This window comes from Hyla sarda, chromosome 7 (assembly GCF_029499605.1).
Source record: "Hyla sarda isolate aHylSar1 chromosome 7, aHylSar1.hap1, whole genome shotgun sequence".
Lineage (NCBI taxonomy): Eukaryota > Metazoa > Chordata > Amphibia > Anura > Hylidae > Hyla > Hyla sarda.
Window position 1 is genome coordinate 159,125,456 of NC_079195.1, and position 17,714 is coordinate 159,143,169.

General features: G+C 44.8%; 1 protein-coding gene across 5 annotated transcripts in view; it reads right to left on the reverse strand.

The window, feature by feature from the left end:
• Window positions 1–17,714, reverse strand: part of LOC130282653 (uncharacterized) — a 170,276-nt gene that overhangs the window by 113,003 nt on the left and 39,559 nt on the right. For 2 of the 5 annotated variants that reach the window (XM_056531122.1, XM_056531124.1), the window contains exons 2-4: window positions 16,289–16,401; window positions 15,879–16,150; window positions 15,561–15,737 (exon numbers count right to left, since the gene is read on the reverse strand). In XM_056531122.1, coding sequence (XP_056387097.1) covers window positions 15,561–15,737; window positions 15,879–16,150; window positions 16,289–16,401 — 562 coding nt within the window. Of the gene's footprint in view, window positions 1–15,003; window positions 15,119–15,190; window positions 15,321–15,560; window positions 15,738–15,878; window positions 16,151–16,288; window positions 16,402–17,714 lie in introns of those variants that run through there. The other 3 variants (XR_008846478.1, XR_008846479.1, XM_056531123.1) reach the window with 3 other exon arrangements.

Consider the following 17,714-nt stretch of genomic DNA (forward strand, 5'->3'; position numbering starts at 1 on the left):
ACCTCTGCTGCATCAGTAACCCATATATTACCTAATGGACACAGACTGGAGTTGACTGATGCACAAGTACACACTACACACCCGTCACCCGGGCTTCACAATCCACCCCAAAAAAACGCAAAATTTTATCGAAATTGTCTGACAAAATACCTTTTTTTTTTTTTAAAAACAAGTGCATATACAGCAGTTCGGAAGACTCTATAATGCAGGATGGTGGACCACCCAAAGACATTCTTCTCAAAAGTAATAAACCACACAATGTTTGAAATTTGGTTAAAAAAATTATTACATGTGTGTAAGTGCATCTGTCTCCAAAAAATCAGATGGCAAAAGGATTCTATTCGCCAAAAATTATTAAGCAGAGTTAATCCCTCTCCATCTATTTTTTTTTTCATTAAAAAATCACACGCAACAAGCGTTCCGTTGTGTAACGGTTAGCATTCTGCAAAATTCAATATAATTACTGATAAAATTACCAGTAAATTTAGCAATAACACTACCCAACAGTGTTTAATTACCCCATACATTGCACCAGGAGCAGTCAGGAGTAGGCCTCAGCAGTACCCAAGAGGCTTTAATAACCCCTTACCTTGCCCGATCAATTGCGAGATCGAGCAATAACAGGTGTGTTATGGCCTCAGATGTCCTGTGCCGCACTAGCGCTCCACTGAACGGATTAGCGTCTCTCTATCTTTCAAGGACAGGTGCGTGTTGCACGCTGAAACCAGTTCGTGATAGGGATCTGTGATTGCAATTATTTAATCTTAAAATGAGGAATTACCAGTAAGTGATGGTCATAAGCTGGCGTTTATTAAGTCCCTGCCCTTTGCACACACCGCCCATCGCTATAAGCGATTGGATTAGTTAGTGAGTTGGTTAGTGAGGTCCTCGGATCGGCCCAGGCGGGGTAGGAGAAGGCCCTGGCAGAGCGCCGAGAATTTAACGATCATTGTTGAAATTTGCATTAAGCATGTATTTAGCTACTGCTAAACATCCAAAAATTTAAGGCCCAAGGCCAGAGGCACCATGGAGGCAAGTAGTTCCTGAAAGACACAGAATGAGTCTGGAGCATTCATTTGCAGTACCCAAGAGGTTTTCATAACCCCTTACATTTAAAGATCAATGTTTACATTTGCATTAAGCATGTATTTAGCTACTGCAAAACTTCAAAAAATTATAGGCCCAAGGCCTGAGGCACCAGGGAGGCAATAGTTTGTGAAAGACACAGAATGAGTCTGGAGCAGTCATTCGCAGTACCCAAGAGGGTTTCATAACCCCTTACATTTAAAGATCAATGTTAACATTTGCATTAAGCATGTATTTAGCTACTGCTAAACTTCAAAAAATTATAGGCCCAAAGCCAGAAGCTTCAGTTATCCCCATATTAGGAGCATAGTTGTCCCCCAGATTAGGCAGCATAGATGTCCCCCAGATTAGGACCATAGTTGTCCCCCAGATTAGGCAGCATAGATGTCACCCAGATTAGGGGCATACTTGTCCCTCAGATTAGGCAGCATAGATGTCCCCCAGATTAGGCAGCATAGCTGTCCCCCAATCAGCGCGGGCCGGTCAGAGCCAATCAATCAAAGGGCTGTATGTGTCAAGCGGGCCGTATAATCCCCAGGTCTGCCCCAGAGGGTTTCATAACCAACCACAATAGAGAAAATTTTGTTGTAGGAGCATGGTCAATCTACTCAGACCCATCTGTCATTGGTGGCTGGAAATCCTGGCTGATCCATCCCTGATTCATCTTGACAAAACGTCAGTCTCTCCACATTTTTAGTGGACAGACGAGTTCGCCTAGGGGTGACTATGGCCCCGGCCACACTAAACACCCGCTCTGATGGCACACTACTGGCCGGGCAGGACAGCTTTTACAGGGCAAACTCCGCTAGTTGCAGCCATAAATAGAGTTTGGCTGCCCAGAAGTCCAGCGGATCTTCCAAGGTTGTTGGCAGGGTCATGTCGAGGTATGCCTTCACCTGCTGGTTCAGGTCCTTCTCCATGTCTACCTGCTGCTGATAAGTAGCTTCACTATGCGGCTGAAGGAAGCTACTCATCAGCAACTGTAGACTCAGGCTGCTGCTGATTGAGCCGGTACTGCTCCTGCCACCCCTGCCCTCCCCAGCAGCCGTGGCAGTGGAAGGTGAGTGCAGGGGGCCCCCCCGAGTCAGACCTGCGAGTTGATGGACCATGTGGCCGACCGACTACGTAGAAGCTCCCTGAAGTAGGTCAGTTTGTCCTCCCTCTCAGTGGGTGTAAAAAAGGCCCCCCATTCTGGGCCGGTAGCGAGGGTCTAATAAGGTGGAGATCCAGAAGTCATCGCGCTGACAAATTTTGACAATTCGGGGGTCACTACGCAAGCAACTCAGCATGCATCGTGCCATTTGTGACAGTGACTCACTGGGACTACCTGCCTCCATCTCCACTGCATACTGCCACGTGTGTCTGGGTCCTCTGTCTCGCCTCCCTCGTAATAACCCTCCAGCTCCTCTGGCTGCTCCTGCTCCTCCCCTCCTGTCCAATGATCAGAAACACCGGCCATCTCTGGAGCCAAAACTGTGCTCCGCTCTGCCCCTCATCATCCTCCTCCAGTTCATCCCCCACAGGACTCATGTAGCCTTCTGATGTAGGCGCAACATCTCCATTGCCGTGACCAGCCATGTTTTCAATCATTTTTTGGAGTAAATGTAGGAGTGGAATTACGTTGTTCATGGCGAAATTCGAGCGACTAACAAAAAATGTGGCTTCCTCAAAGGTCCTCAGCAAACGGCAGGTGTCACGTATGAGCTGCCACTCGTTCACATTGAAGTTACAAAGGGGAGTACTCCTATCTGCTTGTATCATCAAAAAATCCGTGATGGCTTTTCTTTGTTCGTATAGTCTGTCCAACATATGGAGGGTGGAATTCCGACGTGTGGCAACGTCACAAATGAGACTATGTTGTGGGATACCGTTCGGACGCTGCAGCTCAAGCAAAGTGTGCATGGCGGTGTACGAGTGGCTGAAGTGCATGCACAGTTTCCTTGCCATTGTCAGGACGTCTTGCACATGATGTGAAGACTTGATGAACTTCTTGACAACCAGATTCAACACGTGTGCCATGCAGGGCGAATGGTTCACACTTCCTTGTCACAGTGCGGCCACAATGTTCTTCCCATTGTCGGTCACCATGGTTCCCATTTCCAGATTTCGTGGAGTAAGCCATGCTCTGATTTCTTCCCTAATTTCTTCCCATGTGAAGGACGGCTTGACACCGCTGTGCCCTACACACGTGGTACGATGAAGGGCCACCGAGATTTGGATGTGCAGTGGAGGCCGAGGACACGGGGGAGGAGGAGGAGACGCACACTGTAAAAGGACCAACTGCCTGGGAGCGAGAGCGGGGAGGAGGAAGCGGTGTGACCTGTCCAAGTTGCTGCTGTGGCTGTGCAGGAACAAAATTTACCCAGTGGGCCGTAAAAGACATGTATTGTCCCTGCCCGGAGTTACAGCTCCACACATCGGCGCTGCCGTGCACTTTTGAACACACCGACAGGCTCAAGGACTGGCTCACCTTCTCTTGTACAAACTTATGCAGGGCTGGTACTGCCTTCTTCGCAAAGAAATGACGGCTTGGGACTCTCCACCTCGGCTCGGCACAAGCCATCAATTCCCTGAAAGCTGCAGAGTCCACCAATTGGAAAGGGAGGGACTGCAACACCAGCAACTTGGACAGGAGCCCATTCAACTTCTGCGCCGTTGGATGAGTGGGCGCATACTGTTGTCTCTTGGACATGGCTTCGCCGATCGATTGTTGGCGGAATGGCTGACTACGAGCGGAGGAAGCAGGAGCGCTGAGGTGGTGGAGCCTTGGCTGGATGACGGAGGGAGCGGATGGCCACTGGGTGATGCGGCAGGCTGGACCACTACCTCGGTGCCACGGTTATCCCAGGCCGCTTTATGGTGGCGAATCATGTGTTGACGCAGGGCCATGGTGCAGAGATTGGGACCCTGGCCACGCTTCACTTTCTGCCCACAGATTTTGCATGTGACTACGCTAAGGTCCTCCGGATTCTTTATGAAGAACAACCACACCGCAGAGTAGCTGATTTTCCCACCCGTAGTTTGCACTATTTCACTGCTATTGGCGCCGTCTCCAGGAACCCCTGTTCCACTACCTCCCTGAATGGTAGCTTGCCGCGAAGCAGGTGGTCTCCCCCTGGCACGTTTGGCTCCTGAATTTCCACTACTGCCACCACCACGCTGATTGCAAACCGTGCTACTGCCTTGCTGCCTCATAGACAAAGAGCAAATCTCTTCTCCTGATGATGATGAAGCCCCAGCTTCTGCACCCGGCTCCCAATTGCGATCGGCTTCATCATCATCAAAAGATGTGTGCACTTCACTGATGTCCTCCTCGTGTTCCACAACAGTGTCTGCCTCAGGACCCTGAGCAATTGAAACACGGCTTCCCACGTCACTCTCCGCATCACTACTTGGCCACCTTGCGGAGCAAGGGACGCATGTCTCCTCACATTCTTGGCTGCCCATTAGATGCTGACTGTCCTCTATTACATCATCCTCGCTAAATAGTGGAGCTGAACCCAAAGCATGAGATACTTCTTTGGGAGAGGGAACAGCATAGGACAAAGGCAATGGGATTACAGGGACTGCTCCCGGGCAGGGCCAACTGAGGGTTGTGTCTGAGGAACCCACCGACTCTTGACTGGGGTTGTCAGATGTCGCTTGTGATGATGGGGATGAGTGCGCAAACCAATTGACGAGGAGAGATGGGTCAACGACACGACTGCTGGGTGTTAGCTCAGGCCTATTGCTGCTCAGGGAGCTCAGGCCTATTGCTGCGACTCCTGCTGCCACTCGCCCATAGTCTGCTGCCAACTCTGCCTGACGTATGTAGGCCTCTGCCCCTTCTCTGTGCACGTCCTGGCAGTTCCCTGCCTGACATACTTAGTAGTGCGTTTATGAGGGTATAGAACAGCAGCAAGCGATTACTTACGGCTGTCCTTTCAAAGTATATAGGCCCTAGACAGAATAACAGTTACTAAATAGTACACTCCTTTGTTGTATGTATGCCCTTTGCAATGATGAGCGCACTCCATTTGGTCCCCTTACACTACAACTCCCAGCATCCCAAGATAGCCCTTGGCGTCTGGGCATGCTGGGAGTTGCAGTTTTGCAACATCTGGAGGTCCACAGTTTGGAGACCACTGTGCCCTTCCAGATGTTGCAAAACTACACATCCTCAGCATGCCATTACTGCCCAGGTATGCTGGAAGTTGTAGTTCTGTAACATCTGGCTCTTCAGATGTTGCAGAACTACAACTCCCAGCATGCCTGGACAGTTTTGTCATACTGGGAGTTGTAGTTTTGCTCCCATGCTGGGAGTTATAGTTCGGCAACCTCTGGCTCTAAAGATGTTGCTGAACTACTACTTCCAGCATGCCTGAGAATGCTTGGAGTTGTAGTTTTGCAACATCTGGAGGGCTACAGCTTGGACACCACTACACAGTGGTCCCCAAACTGTTTTCCTCCAGCTGTTGCGTAACTACTACTCCCAATATGCCCTTCGGCTGTCTGGGCATGCTGGGAGTTGTTGTTTTGCAACAACTGGAGGCACACTGGTTGGGAAACATTGTCTGTTTCCTAACTCAGTGTTTCCCAACCTGTGTGCCTCCAGCTGTTGTAAAACTATAACTACCAGCATGCACTGATAGACCGTGCATGCTGGGAGTTGTAGTTTTGCAACAGCTGGAGGTCCCCCCCCCCTGTGAATTTACAGGGTACATTCACATGGGCAGGGGGCTTACAGTGAGTATGAGGCTGCAAGTTTGCGATGAAGCAAATTTTGCGCGGCAGCTCAAACTCGCAGCGGGAAACTCGCTGAAATCCCCTGCCCGTGTGACTGTACCCTAAAAACACTACACTACACTAACACAAAATTAAATTAAAAGTAAAAAAACACTACATATACACATACCCCTACACAGCCCCCCTCCCCAATAAAAATGAAAAACGTCTGGTACGCCACTGTTTCCAAAATGGAGCCTCCAGCTGTTGCAAAACAACAACTCCCAGTATTGCCGGACAGCTGTTGACTGTCCAAGCATGCTGGGAGTTTTGCAACAGTTGAAGGCACCCTGTTTGGGAATCACTGGCGTAGAATACCCCTATGTCCATCCCTATGCAAATCCCTAATTCAGGCCTCAAATGCACATGGCGCTCTCACTTTGGAGCCCTGTCGTATTTCAAGGCAACAGTTTAGGGCCACATATGGGGTATTGCCGTACTCGGGAGAAATTTCCTAACAAATTTTGTGGGGCTAGTTCTCCTTTCACCCCTTATGAAAAGGTGAAGTTGTGGTCTACACCAGCATGTTAGTGTAAAAAAAAAAATTTTTTACACTAACATGCTGGTGTTGCCCTATACTTTTCATTTTGACAAGAGGTAAAAGGGAAAAAAGCCCCCCAAAATTTGTAATGCAATTTCTCCCGACTACGGAGATACCCCATATGTGGGCGCAAAGTGCTCTGGGGGCTCACAAAAAGGCCCAGAAGGGAGAGTGCACCATGTACATTTGAGGTGATTTGCACAGGGGTGGCTGATTGTTACAGCGGTTTTGACAAACCCAAAAAAACAAAACCCCACATGTGACCCCATTTCGAAAACTACACCCCTCACGGAATGTAATGAGGGGTGCAGTGAGAATTTACACCCCACTGGTGTCTGACAGATCTTTGGAACAGTGGGCTATGCAAGTTAAAAATGTTGTCCACCCCACTGTTCCAAAGATCTGACAGACAAAAGTGGTGGTGGGGGGGGGGGGGTAAATGCTCACTGTACCCCTTGTTACGTTCCTCAAGGGGTCTAGTTTCCAAAATGGTATGCCATGTTGGGGTTATTTTGCTGTCCTGGCACCATAGGGGCTTCCTAAATGCTAGAGCAAAATTTGCTCTCCAAAAGCCAAATGTGACTCCTCCTCTTCTGAGCATTGTAGTTCGCCCGTAGTGCACTTCAGGTCCACTTATGGGGTACCTTCATACTCAGAAGAGATGGGGTTACAAATTTTGTGGGATCTTTTCTGCTATCAACCCTTGCATAAATGTGAAATTTGGGGGGAAACACACATTTTAGTGAAAAATTTATTATTTTTTTACATATGCAAAAGTCGTGAAACCCCTGTGGGGTATTAAGGCTCACTTTATTCCTTGGTACGTTCCTCAAGGAGGCTAGTTTCCAAAATGGTATGCCGTGTTTTTTTTTTTGCTGTCCTGGCACCATAGGGGCTTCCTAAATGCGACATGCCCCCCAAACAAAATTTGCTCGCAAAAAGCCAAATATGACTCCTTCTCTTCTTAGCATTGTAGTTCGCCCATAGTGCACTTCAGGTCAACTTATGGAGTACCTCCATACTCAGAAGAGATGGGGTTACAAATTTGGGGGGGGGGGGGGTCTTTTCTGCTATTAACCCTTGCAAAAATGTGAAATTTGGGTGGAAATACACATTTTTGTGAAAAATTATATATATTTTTTTACATATGCAAAAGTCGTGAAACACCTGTGGGGTATGAAGGCTCACTTAATTCCTTGTTACGTTCCTCAAGGGGTCTAGTTTCCAAAATGGTATGGCATGTGTTTTTTTTTTTGCTGTTCTGGCACCATAGGGGCTTCCTAAATGCAACATGCCCCCCAAAAACCATTTCAGAAAAACGTACTCTCCAAAATCCCCTTGTCGCTCCTTTGCTTCTGAGCCCTCTACTGCGCCTGCCGAACAATTTACATAGACATATGAGGTATGTGCTTACACGAGAGAAATTGGGCTACAAATATAAGTATATATTTTCTCCTTTTCTCCCTTGTTAAAAAAAAATTGGGTCTACAAGAACATGCAAGTGTAAAAAAATGAAGATTGTGAATTTTCTCCTTCACTTTGCTGCTATTCCTGTGAAACACCTAAAGGGTAAAAACGCTGACTGAATGTCATTTTGAATACTTTGGGGGGTGCAGTTTTTATAATGGGGTCATTTGTGGGGTATTTCTAAGATGAAGACCCTTCAAATCCACTTCAAACCTGAACTGGTCCCTGAAAAATAGTGAGTTTGAAAATGTTGTGAAAAATTGGAAAATTGATGCTGAACTTTGAAGCCCTCTGGTGTCTTCCAAAAACATGTCAATTTTATGATGCAAACATAAAGTAGACATTGTATATGTGAATCAAAAATTTTTTATTTGGAAAATCCATTTTCCTTACAAGAAGAGAGCTTCAAAGTTAGAAAAATGCTAAATTTTCAAATTTTTCATCAAATTTTGGGATCTTTTTACCACAAAATGTTACCACTAAGTTAAAGTAGAATATGTCATGAAAAAACAATCTCGGAATTAGAATGATAACTAAAAGCATTCCAGAGTTATTAATGTTTAAAGTGACCGTGGTCAGATTTTCAAAAAATGCTCTGGTCCTAAGGTGTAAAATGGCTGGGTCCTTAAGGGGTTAAAGGCCATCTTCCATTCATCTCCTTCCCGAATTTTGATGAGATTGTACGCTCCTCGCAGATCAAGTTTGGAGAAGACCTTGGCATCCCGCAGGCAATCAAAGAGCTCAGAAATCAGCAAGGGGTACTGATTCTTGATAGTGATCTTGTTAAGTCCCCAGTAATCAATACAAGGATGGAGAGACCCATCCTTCTTTTCTACAAAGAAGAATCCTGCAAAGGTAGGGAAGGAGGACTTCTGGATGAAGCCCTTCTGGAGATTCTCCCTAATGTACCGTCCGTACCGTCCCTATGACTACTTGATTGACCTTCTGCCAGGAGCTTTGCCTCCTCAGCAAAGAATCTACCCCTTTTCTGTTCACAAAACGCAAGCCATGACTCAATAGTCATGGCTTGCGTTTTGTGAACAGAAAAGGGGTAGATTCTTTGCTGAGGAGGCAAAGCTCCTGGCAGAAGGTCAATCAAGTAGTCATAGGGACGGTACGGAGGAAGACTTTCAGCCTGTTTTTCACAGAAGACGTCTGCAAAGTCCTGGTATGGAACAGGCAACCCCAGCATAGATGGAGGTAGAGAATACTTAGGATGAGGTGACGCCAGACAGCGGTTTTGGCAGACAGGTCCCCAGCGAATGACTTCAGCAGTTTGCAAGTCAAGAACTGGGGTGTGACGTTGAAGCCAGGGAAGACTGAGGAGAAGCTCCAAAGTACATTGAGGAAGGACATAGAACTCGATCTTCTCTTTGTGTAAAGCAACCACTTGCAACAAATGTGGTTCAGTGCGGAAGTGCACCGCATAGTTCAAGCATTCACAGTTGATGGAGGAAATGTATAAAAGGCTTGATGAGCCATGTAACTGGAAGATGGTGCTTTGGGACCAGAGAAGTGTTAATAAAATTTCATGCAGAACCAGAATCCAGGAAGGCAGAGGCATGGAACAAAGCTCCTGCAGAGGTGAATAATAGAACTGGCATAGTCAGTCGAGGAGAGGGAGAATTCACACCTAGAGACACCTCTCCCACGTGCCCTAGGTGCGTGCATTTCCTGAACGTGGTAGCCGTAGAGGACAATTTCTGAGGAAATGTTCCATGCAGGCAAAATACAGGCAGTATACAGTTCTCGTCACGTCGGCAGGACTTCTCTTGCTGGGACAAGTGGGCACGGTCCACCTGCATAGCCTCTTTGTCAGGAGGCAACGTAGGTGGATGAGGTGGCCGCTGGAACACTGGCGCCAATCGGGGAAAACGACGTGTATGAACTTGTTAAAATTCTTGGCGAAGTTCCTCCTGCCTCTCGGCAAAATGCACTGAGCTGCTGCATAATTACGGATAGCCGATTCAGCTGTTGCGCTTGTTACTCAATCTGCAGAGATTGTTGTACCACTATGGCATAAAGATCAGCGACTTCTGCAGAGGCACCTTGGCGGGATCCATGGCTGGATCTTACTGTATCAGCTGGATCTGCCGTACCTGAGTGAGCCGCGCCAGGGAGTGGAGTCTAAGGAGCCAATGGTTGTCACCAGAGCCCATCACAAGCTACACACGACTCATCCACAAAGGCAGAGGTGATGCGTGGCACAGAAGGATGAGACGTACACAGAGTCGGGGACAGGCAGGTAGGTCAGGGCAGGTGGCAAGGAACAGTGGTCAGGAAATGTAGCATGAGAACTGGTACACGGAATAGCTGATACAACAGGGAACGCTTTCTCTAAGGCAACAAGGCACAAAGATCTGGCAGGGAACAGGAGGAAGTGCGGGGTTAAATAGGGCCAGATCCTGACAAGCACCAATCAATGGTGCACTGGCCCTTTTAATTTCTGAGAAACGGCGCATGTGTGCCCTAGTGGGCGGGTAGGCGCGTGCCAGCTAGAAAATCGAATGGAGGAAGCGGGAAGACGGCGGGGCAGGTGAGAAGCCGCTTTCGCATCGCATCATGCGAAGTGCAGTACAGTCCATGCAGGGAGTCGGGCAGGGAGAGCGCCCACGGCCAGCGCCGCTACTCGCAACAATGATAAGAGGTTAAGGTATCTTCAGTTTATACATACTAAGATGTTGACTACCTGGGTTAGGTGATGAGAATAATATGAGTTATCAGTGGTCTTCAACCTGCGGACCTCCAGATGTTGCAAAACTACATCTCCCAGCATGCCCGGAAAGCCATTGGCTGTCCAGGCATGCTGGGAGTTATAGTTTTGAAACCTCCGGAGGTCCACAGGTTGAAGACCACTGCGGCCTTTGTCATCATCCAGCCCCCCCTTTTGTTTTTTACTCACCTCCCCTCGGCGGGAAGTTAGGGTGAGCTGGTCCGGGCCATCTATGCTGCAGGGACCGTCTGGTGGGGATGGTTAGTCGTTGCGGGCTTTCCATTTTAAAAGGGCCCCCCCCTTTGAAAATGGAAAGCCCGCAACGACTAACCTCTTCTCCGCGCTTCGGGCCCGGCCTAGTGACGCTGCCTTGACGACGACGCACAGGGACGTTGCGCATGAACGTCCCTGTGCGTCGTCGTCAAGGTAACGTCACTACTCTGCGGCCGGGCCCAAAGCTCGGAGAAGAGGCCCCCCGGTGAAAATGGACAGCCCGCAACGACTAACCATCCCCACCGGACGGTCCCTGCAGCATAGATGGCCCGGACCAGCTCACCCTAACTTCTCACCTAGGGGAGTACAAAACAAAAGGGGGGGGGGCTGGATGATGACGAAGGCCGCAGTGGTCCGCAGCTTGAAGACCACTGATGAAGGGATTGACAGGTGAAAATAGTACAAAAAGAGGGGGGGCTCACCAAATCATAACATGGGTGCTACTGCTCAGTAAGCAAAAAACTTTCTATACAAGGGTAAGAATTACTGTAAAGAGTGCACACCACAAGGTCAATATTCATATATATAACTAATTTTATTAGGTATCACATAAAGAATGCAGAAAAGACAAACAGGGCTAAAATCACTTAAAAAGCTCTAAATCAAGCAACCTCTACAACCTGGGAGAGGGGCCATGAACCCCCTTCTCACCAAAGTCCGGTCCCTCTGTAATAAGATATAATGGCTCAAGTAGTGGTGCAAACTGAAAAAATTATGCACATGCAACATTAATCTCTTCACCAAATCGAATAAACTTAACACCAAATGATATGAAATAAGCAATGTGCAAAGGGAAAATAATAATAAATTCATATCACCAGTGCATAGCGACCACAGAGCAAAGGAGCCGAAATAGTGAATGGCGGGACGGGGGCCCTAAGCCCCACGCGTTCCGTCACCGTTTGTGACTTCCTCAGGGGTGTTGTAGTCCACCTGCCCTTAGGGTCTTATATATCAGCATAATAAACTAAGTAATACCTGTCAGGTGAGTACGTCAAGGGTCAGTCACGCTGTGTGTAGTGGAGCCGGCGTGGACTTCCGCCTCCGCCATCCACTTCCGCTATACGTGCGTCACGAGAAGTACAAATCATGTGACCACCTAGTGGTCACATGATCTCTTCTCCTTAATGTTAGCTGTCATGCGCGGTAATGCCGCACCCGGCAGTAAGTGCGTCACACGTGACCAGTCGGTCACGTGAGGCGTCATGTGATCACATGTTGTTAAAAACTTTATTATACCTTAGCGCAGGACACCAGGTAAGTACATCACAATGTAATTAACACAATTTAGACTCAATAATGAAAACTGTAATATACATGCATGATAATGGTCAATGAACGAGCCCGTCACATGATGTAGATATTATATATAGAATAGATAATTAGGAATAAAAAATATATAAATAATATATGAAAAATATTAAGTAAATAATAAATAAGAATTGCTAAATATATATACATATGTGTATACATATTTGTAAAAAAATAAATATGAAGAAATAATGAAAAAATATATATGTGTAATAAATCAAATAATAATAATGAGGATAAAAATAAATGTAAAGCATATATATACACAAGTATGAATAATGAAATTTTTTTTATATATATAATGAATAAATAAAAAATAAAATAAAAATATAAAAACAATAAATAAATAAAAAAAATAATAAAAAATAATAATAAATAAATAAGCAAAAATAAGATAAAAAATAAAATATAAAGAAGAAATACATAAATAATGAAAAATAAGGAATAGAAAATTTATATTATTTATTATTAATAGATAAGTGAATAAATAAAGAAAAAGTGAATAGATGTATATAAACATGTATGTATGTGCGTATATACACACACGCGCACACACGTGTGATCAGTAGTGTGAAGTAAGTGCAAGAGTATCAAAATAATTCATACTGATGCTAAATCTAATCAAAATAATAATAATAATTATTAAATTAATAATAATAATAATAAACTGTGTATACGTGTATTGTTATATATAATATGGATATTTTGATCCAAGGACTGAGTGCATGATTGATAAATATTATTTTAATGTTATCTATATATGCTTGACTACGATTATGTAATAAAGTATGACAAAAGAATATATACATATGTATGTGTATGTGTATAGACACATTCACACACATATATATTGGTATATGTGCAAAGTGAGTAAATGAGTAAATAATATAATTAATTAAAATAAATTATCAATGTTATTTCTATCAAGTCCCAATCATGGTCATAATTAATATCAAACATGTGAAGGTGTTCGTCCAATATCGCATCCCAAAATGCATGTAGTAAACACAGTTTCCATAAATTATCAATAATTAAATATATATATCTCAACGATAAGGTGAAGTCACCATTGATGTTTCATACCTGGCATCTCATGCAGATAAGGGATGATCCAGTATCCCCTTAATCTAAGCAGCGTGTATAACCCTCAAGAGCCTCCTGACTAGGCCCATATACTCAAATCAACAAATATTAGGATACTATACATAACATTAATATTCTAAATTTAATGATTATCCAGACTGGGCAAGTGGCGTCCTCTTCTTTTTAAATAAGTAAAGTCCAAGGTCTCCATAACGGAGTCCATATCCATGGATTTTATTGTAGTGTGTATAGGGGGATGGCTACAAAGAAAGTCCATCAACCCCTTAATTGTCCATATTAGGTAGGTTAATGTCTTCCACATACCAAAAAGGTTAAAGAAAACTCCATCCAGTCTCATAACAAAAGAATGTTTCATCCTAGGGGGGACTAGCAGCAATCAGTAGGGCCCAAATCCAGGCTAAAGGATCCATTATCCATGAGCATCAAGCTATTGCGAGTACATCCAAATATTCTCATTTTTATCATCTTCCTAAATTTCACATCACACCCGACATTTGAGACTCGGCAAGCGTTCGAACAACAGGAGGTAAGTACAATAACTCAGGATCAGCATAATCTGGAAAGGTATAACAATGACATTAGTGTAGTACACCTAATTAGTCCAACAGGATGCGCCCAAGCCTAAACCTGCACACCTAGTGTGAGTATGTGAGGTGTGTGTATGTATGTGTGCATTTGCCCCCTATGTGCGATGAAGTGACTGTTGTGCTGATGAAAATGTGCAATCTAGACAGTTGGAGGTGAAAAATATGTGCTTGTAAATACGCGATTGAGTCATGTGTGTGATGTGAAACCCAAGCCCCACACAGGGACATGCTACCCTCCCTGACAACGAACAATCTATCCGTTGGATTTGTGCGTGAGTGTGCGTGAAAATGCACACCCACACCCATACCACGTAATTGGATGTGTGGACACACACATACCACAAAATTACCGAAGTATCTACAACTTCTCACTCACCCAAGAAGCCAGTAAACAGTAGGTCCTAATTCATACCCAAGGGAGACACTGTTCCCAATTCAAAAAGCCATTTGGATTCTACTTGCAGCAGTCTTTGGGTAATGGGTCCTCCTCTCATATTTGTCGTAACTCTTTCCAGGCCGACAACCTGTAAGCCATGTGAACGTCCTCCATGATGTTCTAAAAAGTGGTTTGCCACGGTTGTCAGGGTTTTGAATCTGTCTTTATCCAGACGAGTCAATGCTATGGTGGATAGATGCTTCTGTATTCTTTTTCTAAGCTGTTGTCCTGTTTGCCCAACATACAATTTACCACAAGGGCAAATTATAGTATATATGACCTGTGATGTTTTACAATTAATGTAACTTTTTAGTTGGTATCTTTTTCCATTTCGTGGATTGGTAAATTCCTGCTTGGGTGTCATAAATTGACAAGCAGTACAATCTCCACACGGGTATGATCCATGATGTTTGAAACCCTGGCCTAAAGATCTTTTGGGTCTCTGAAAGTGGCTCCTTGTTAATAAATCCCTCAAATTTGGCGCTCGTCTTGAGACCAACATTGGTCTATCAGGTACCACATTTCTAACCTGGTTATCTGATAACAAAATGTTCCAGTTCTCACCCAATATTCTCCTGATGTCCTGCCACTGGTTGTTATATGTGGCCACAAATCTTAAAGTGTTGTCCTCTAGTCTCTCTGGAGTCCCATCAAGAAGTGATCTTCTTTCCATGCCATTAGCCCTCTGATAGGCCTGGGATATAATACTTCTCGGGTATCCCCTCTTTTTGAATCTGTTAGTAAGGCCCAAAGCCTGTGTTTTGAAGTCTTGGGGTTGGCTGCAGTTCCTTTTCACACGCAGAAATTGTCCAGTAGGGATCCCCCTTAAGGTATGTCTAGGATGAAATGAGGAGTAATGCAGCAAACTGTTGGTAGCTGTTCTTTTCCGGAATAAATTGGTCTCTAGATGCCCATTGCTCACCTCTATTCAAAGATCCAGAAATTCCACTGTCCAAGGGGAGATGGTATGCGTCAGTCTTACATTAGCGTTGTTCTGATTGAGAAAAGAAATAAATTCCAAACATTCTTCCTGTGTACCTGTCCATAAAAACAAAATATCATCTATAAATCTAAACCATTTGAGTACATGATGAAAGTTGGGCGATGGGTACACGTGTGTCCCCTCCCACCAACCCATAGGAGGGGGCACAACGTGCACCCATCGCCGTGCCTGTTATCTGTAAGAAAAATTTGTTGTCAAAGGTAAAGAAATTATGATGTAAAACAAAATCCAAAAGTGTAATCAGAAAAGAATCAAAACTGTATATCCCGATTTACCTGTTGCTCCAAGTAGTATGTAATAGCACGGATGCCATCTTGGTGTCTAATATTGGAGTACAGTGATTCTACGTCACATGTGACTAATAATGTTCCTTTCGGAATTTGTATATTCTTGATAATTTGCATCAGATGTAGAGAATCTCTCAAATACGAGGGTAGTGCTGTTACCAGGGGCTGCAAAGAGAAATCGATTTAGGTGGTAGCTCTCTCACATAGACTTCCTATCCCTGAAATGATCGGTCTTCCAGGTGGATTCTCCCTATTTTTATGTACTTTAGGGAGCATATAGAATGTTGTGATACGGGGCTCTTTTACCTGCAGGTATTCTAGTTCCTTTTTGGATATTACTCCGTGTTCCAAGGCTGAGTCAAAGATATGTATGAACTTCCGCTGAAAATAATCCGTTGGGTCTGATGGTAGTTGTTGATAATAATTCCGATCATTCAATTGTCTCAATGCCTCACAGATGTATTTTTCTAGAGGCCACAAAACAACGTTTCCGCCTTTGTCAGCTTCCTTAATCAGGAAGTCCTTGTTGTTCTTCAGGTCATTTATTGCTTGCTGTTCCTCCCTGGTCAGATTCCTCCCTGAAATACAATTATTGGGTAGTTTACGTACTGCTTCCATGATCGTCTGGAAGATCACCTGGACAGTAGGGAACAGAGAGAAAGAGGGAGCTGTTCTGGAAGGTTTGATACAGGGACAGCGGCTTCCGGATTGCGTACCTGTTTGATACTCTTCCAGAAGATCCATGAGGTCACGCAGTACTTCTCGATCATCTCGTTCCAGACTTGACAACATCATAGGCTTATCATGTAATAGCTTCAATATTATCTTTCTGCAAAACAAATATGCATCCAGGATTGACAGGTGGTGATGATGAAGGGGGGGGGGGGGGGGATGATGACGAAGGCCGCAGTGGTCTTTAACCTGCGGACCTCCAGAGGTTTCAAAACTACAACTCCCAGCATGCCTGGACAGCCAATGGCTGTCCGGGCATGCTGGGAGTTGTAGTTTTGCAACATCTGGAGGTCCACAGGTTGAAGACCACTGATGAAGGGATTGACAGGCGGAGAGTTCACTCGAGTATAAGGCGAGGGGGGCGTTTTCAGCACGAAAACTCGGCTTATACTCGAGTATATACGGTAGCAAGATTCTCTAAATCATTCATTTTTCAAAGAGTGGAGGTATGAGGAGATTACTATTTTTGCCTGCAATTTATGAAACTCATTGCGCTTAATTGATAAATTTAGCACATCTGCGCATAATTTAGAAGTCAGCAAAAGGGGTAAACTGCTTCTACCATACACAAATAATGATACATGTCCTCCAATGTGTATGTGTGTATGTTCCAACATCACGCCCAAACCGCTAAAGATATTAACATGAAACTTAGCACACGTTACTAATATGTCAACAACAAACATAGGAGTGATTTAACCGTTAACTACCCCCATTTGGGAGGGTCGGGGTTTTTGTTTAAAGTCCCATTCAAGTCTATGGGAAATATATGTTACTGCATAATTTCCGTATTGCTGGAGATATTTCAATAATACCTGGTACACATATTACTTATATGTCAAATTAAAAAGATATGATAGGTAAATTAACCCATACCTACACCCTTATATAAAAGACGGGTTTTTGTTTCAAGTCCCATGCAAGTATATGGGACTTCCAGTACCTTACTACACAAGCTCCGTTCTGCATCTTCTGGTGAATGTGTCAGTCAAGCTTGCAAGCCACACCACATCTCACAAAGACATGCCCACATTTTAAGCCCCACCCCTTTTATCTACTCTTTTTGTGCATTGGTCTGGCTTGCAAATTAAGCCCAGTCCCACAAATTTTCCCTTCTATTTTCAGCTTACAATATCTTCATCAAAAATCAGTCCCACCTGAGGACAGGATATGAGGATGGGACCTAAGGACGGAATATGAGGTCGGGAAATGAGGATGGGATATGAGGTTGGGATATGAGGTCGGGATAGGAGGACGGGATATGAGGTTGAGATAGGAGGATGGGAAATTAGGTTGAGATAGGAGGTCGGGATAGGAGGTTGAGATATGAGGTCGGAATATAAGGACAGGATGGGATATCAGGATGGGATAGGAGGTCAGGATAGGAGGTAGAGATATGAGATCGGGATA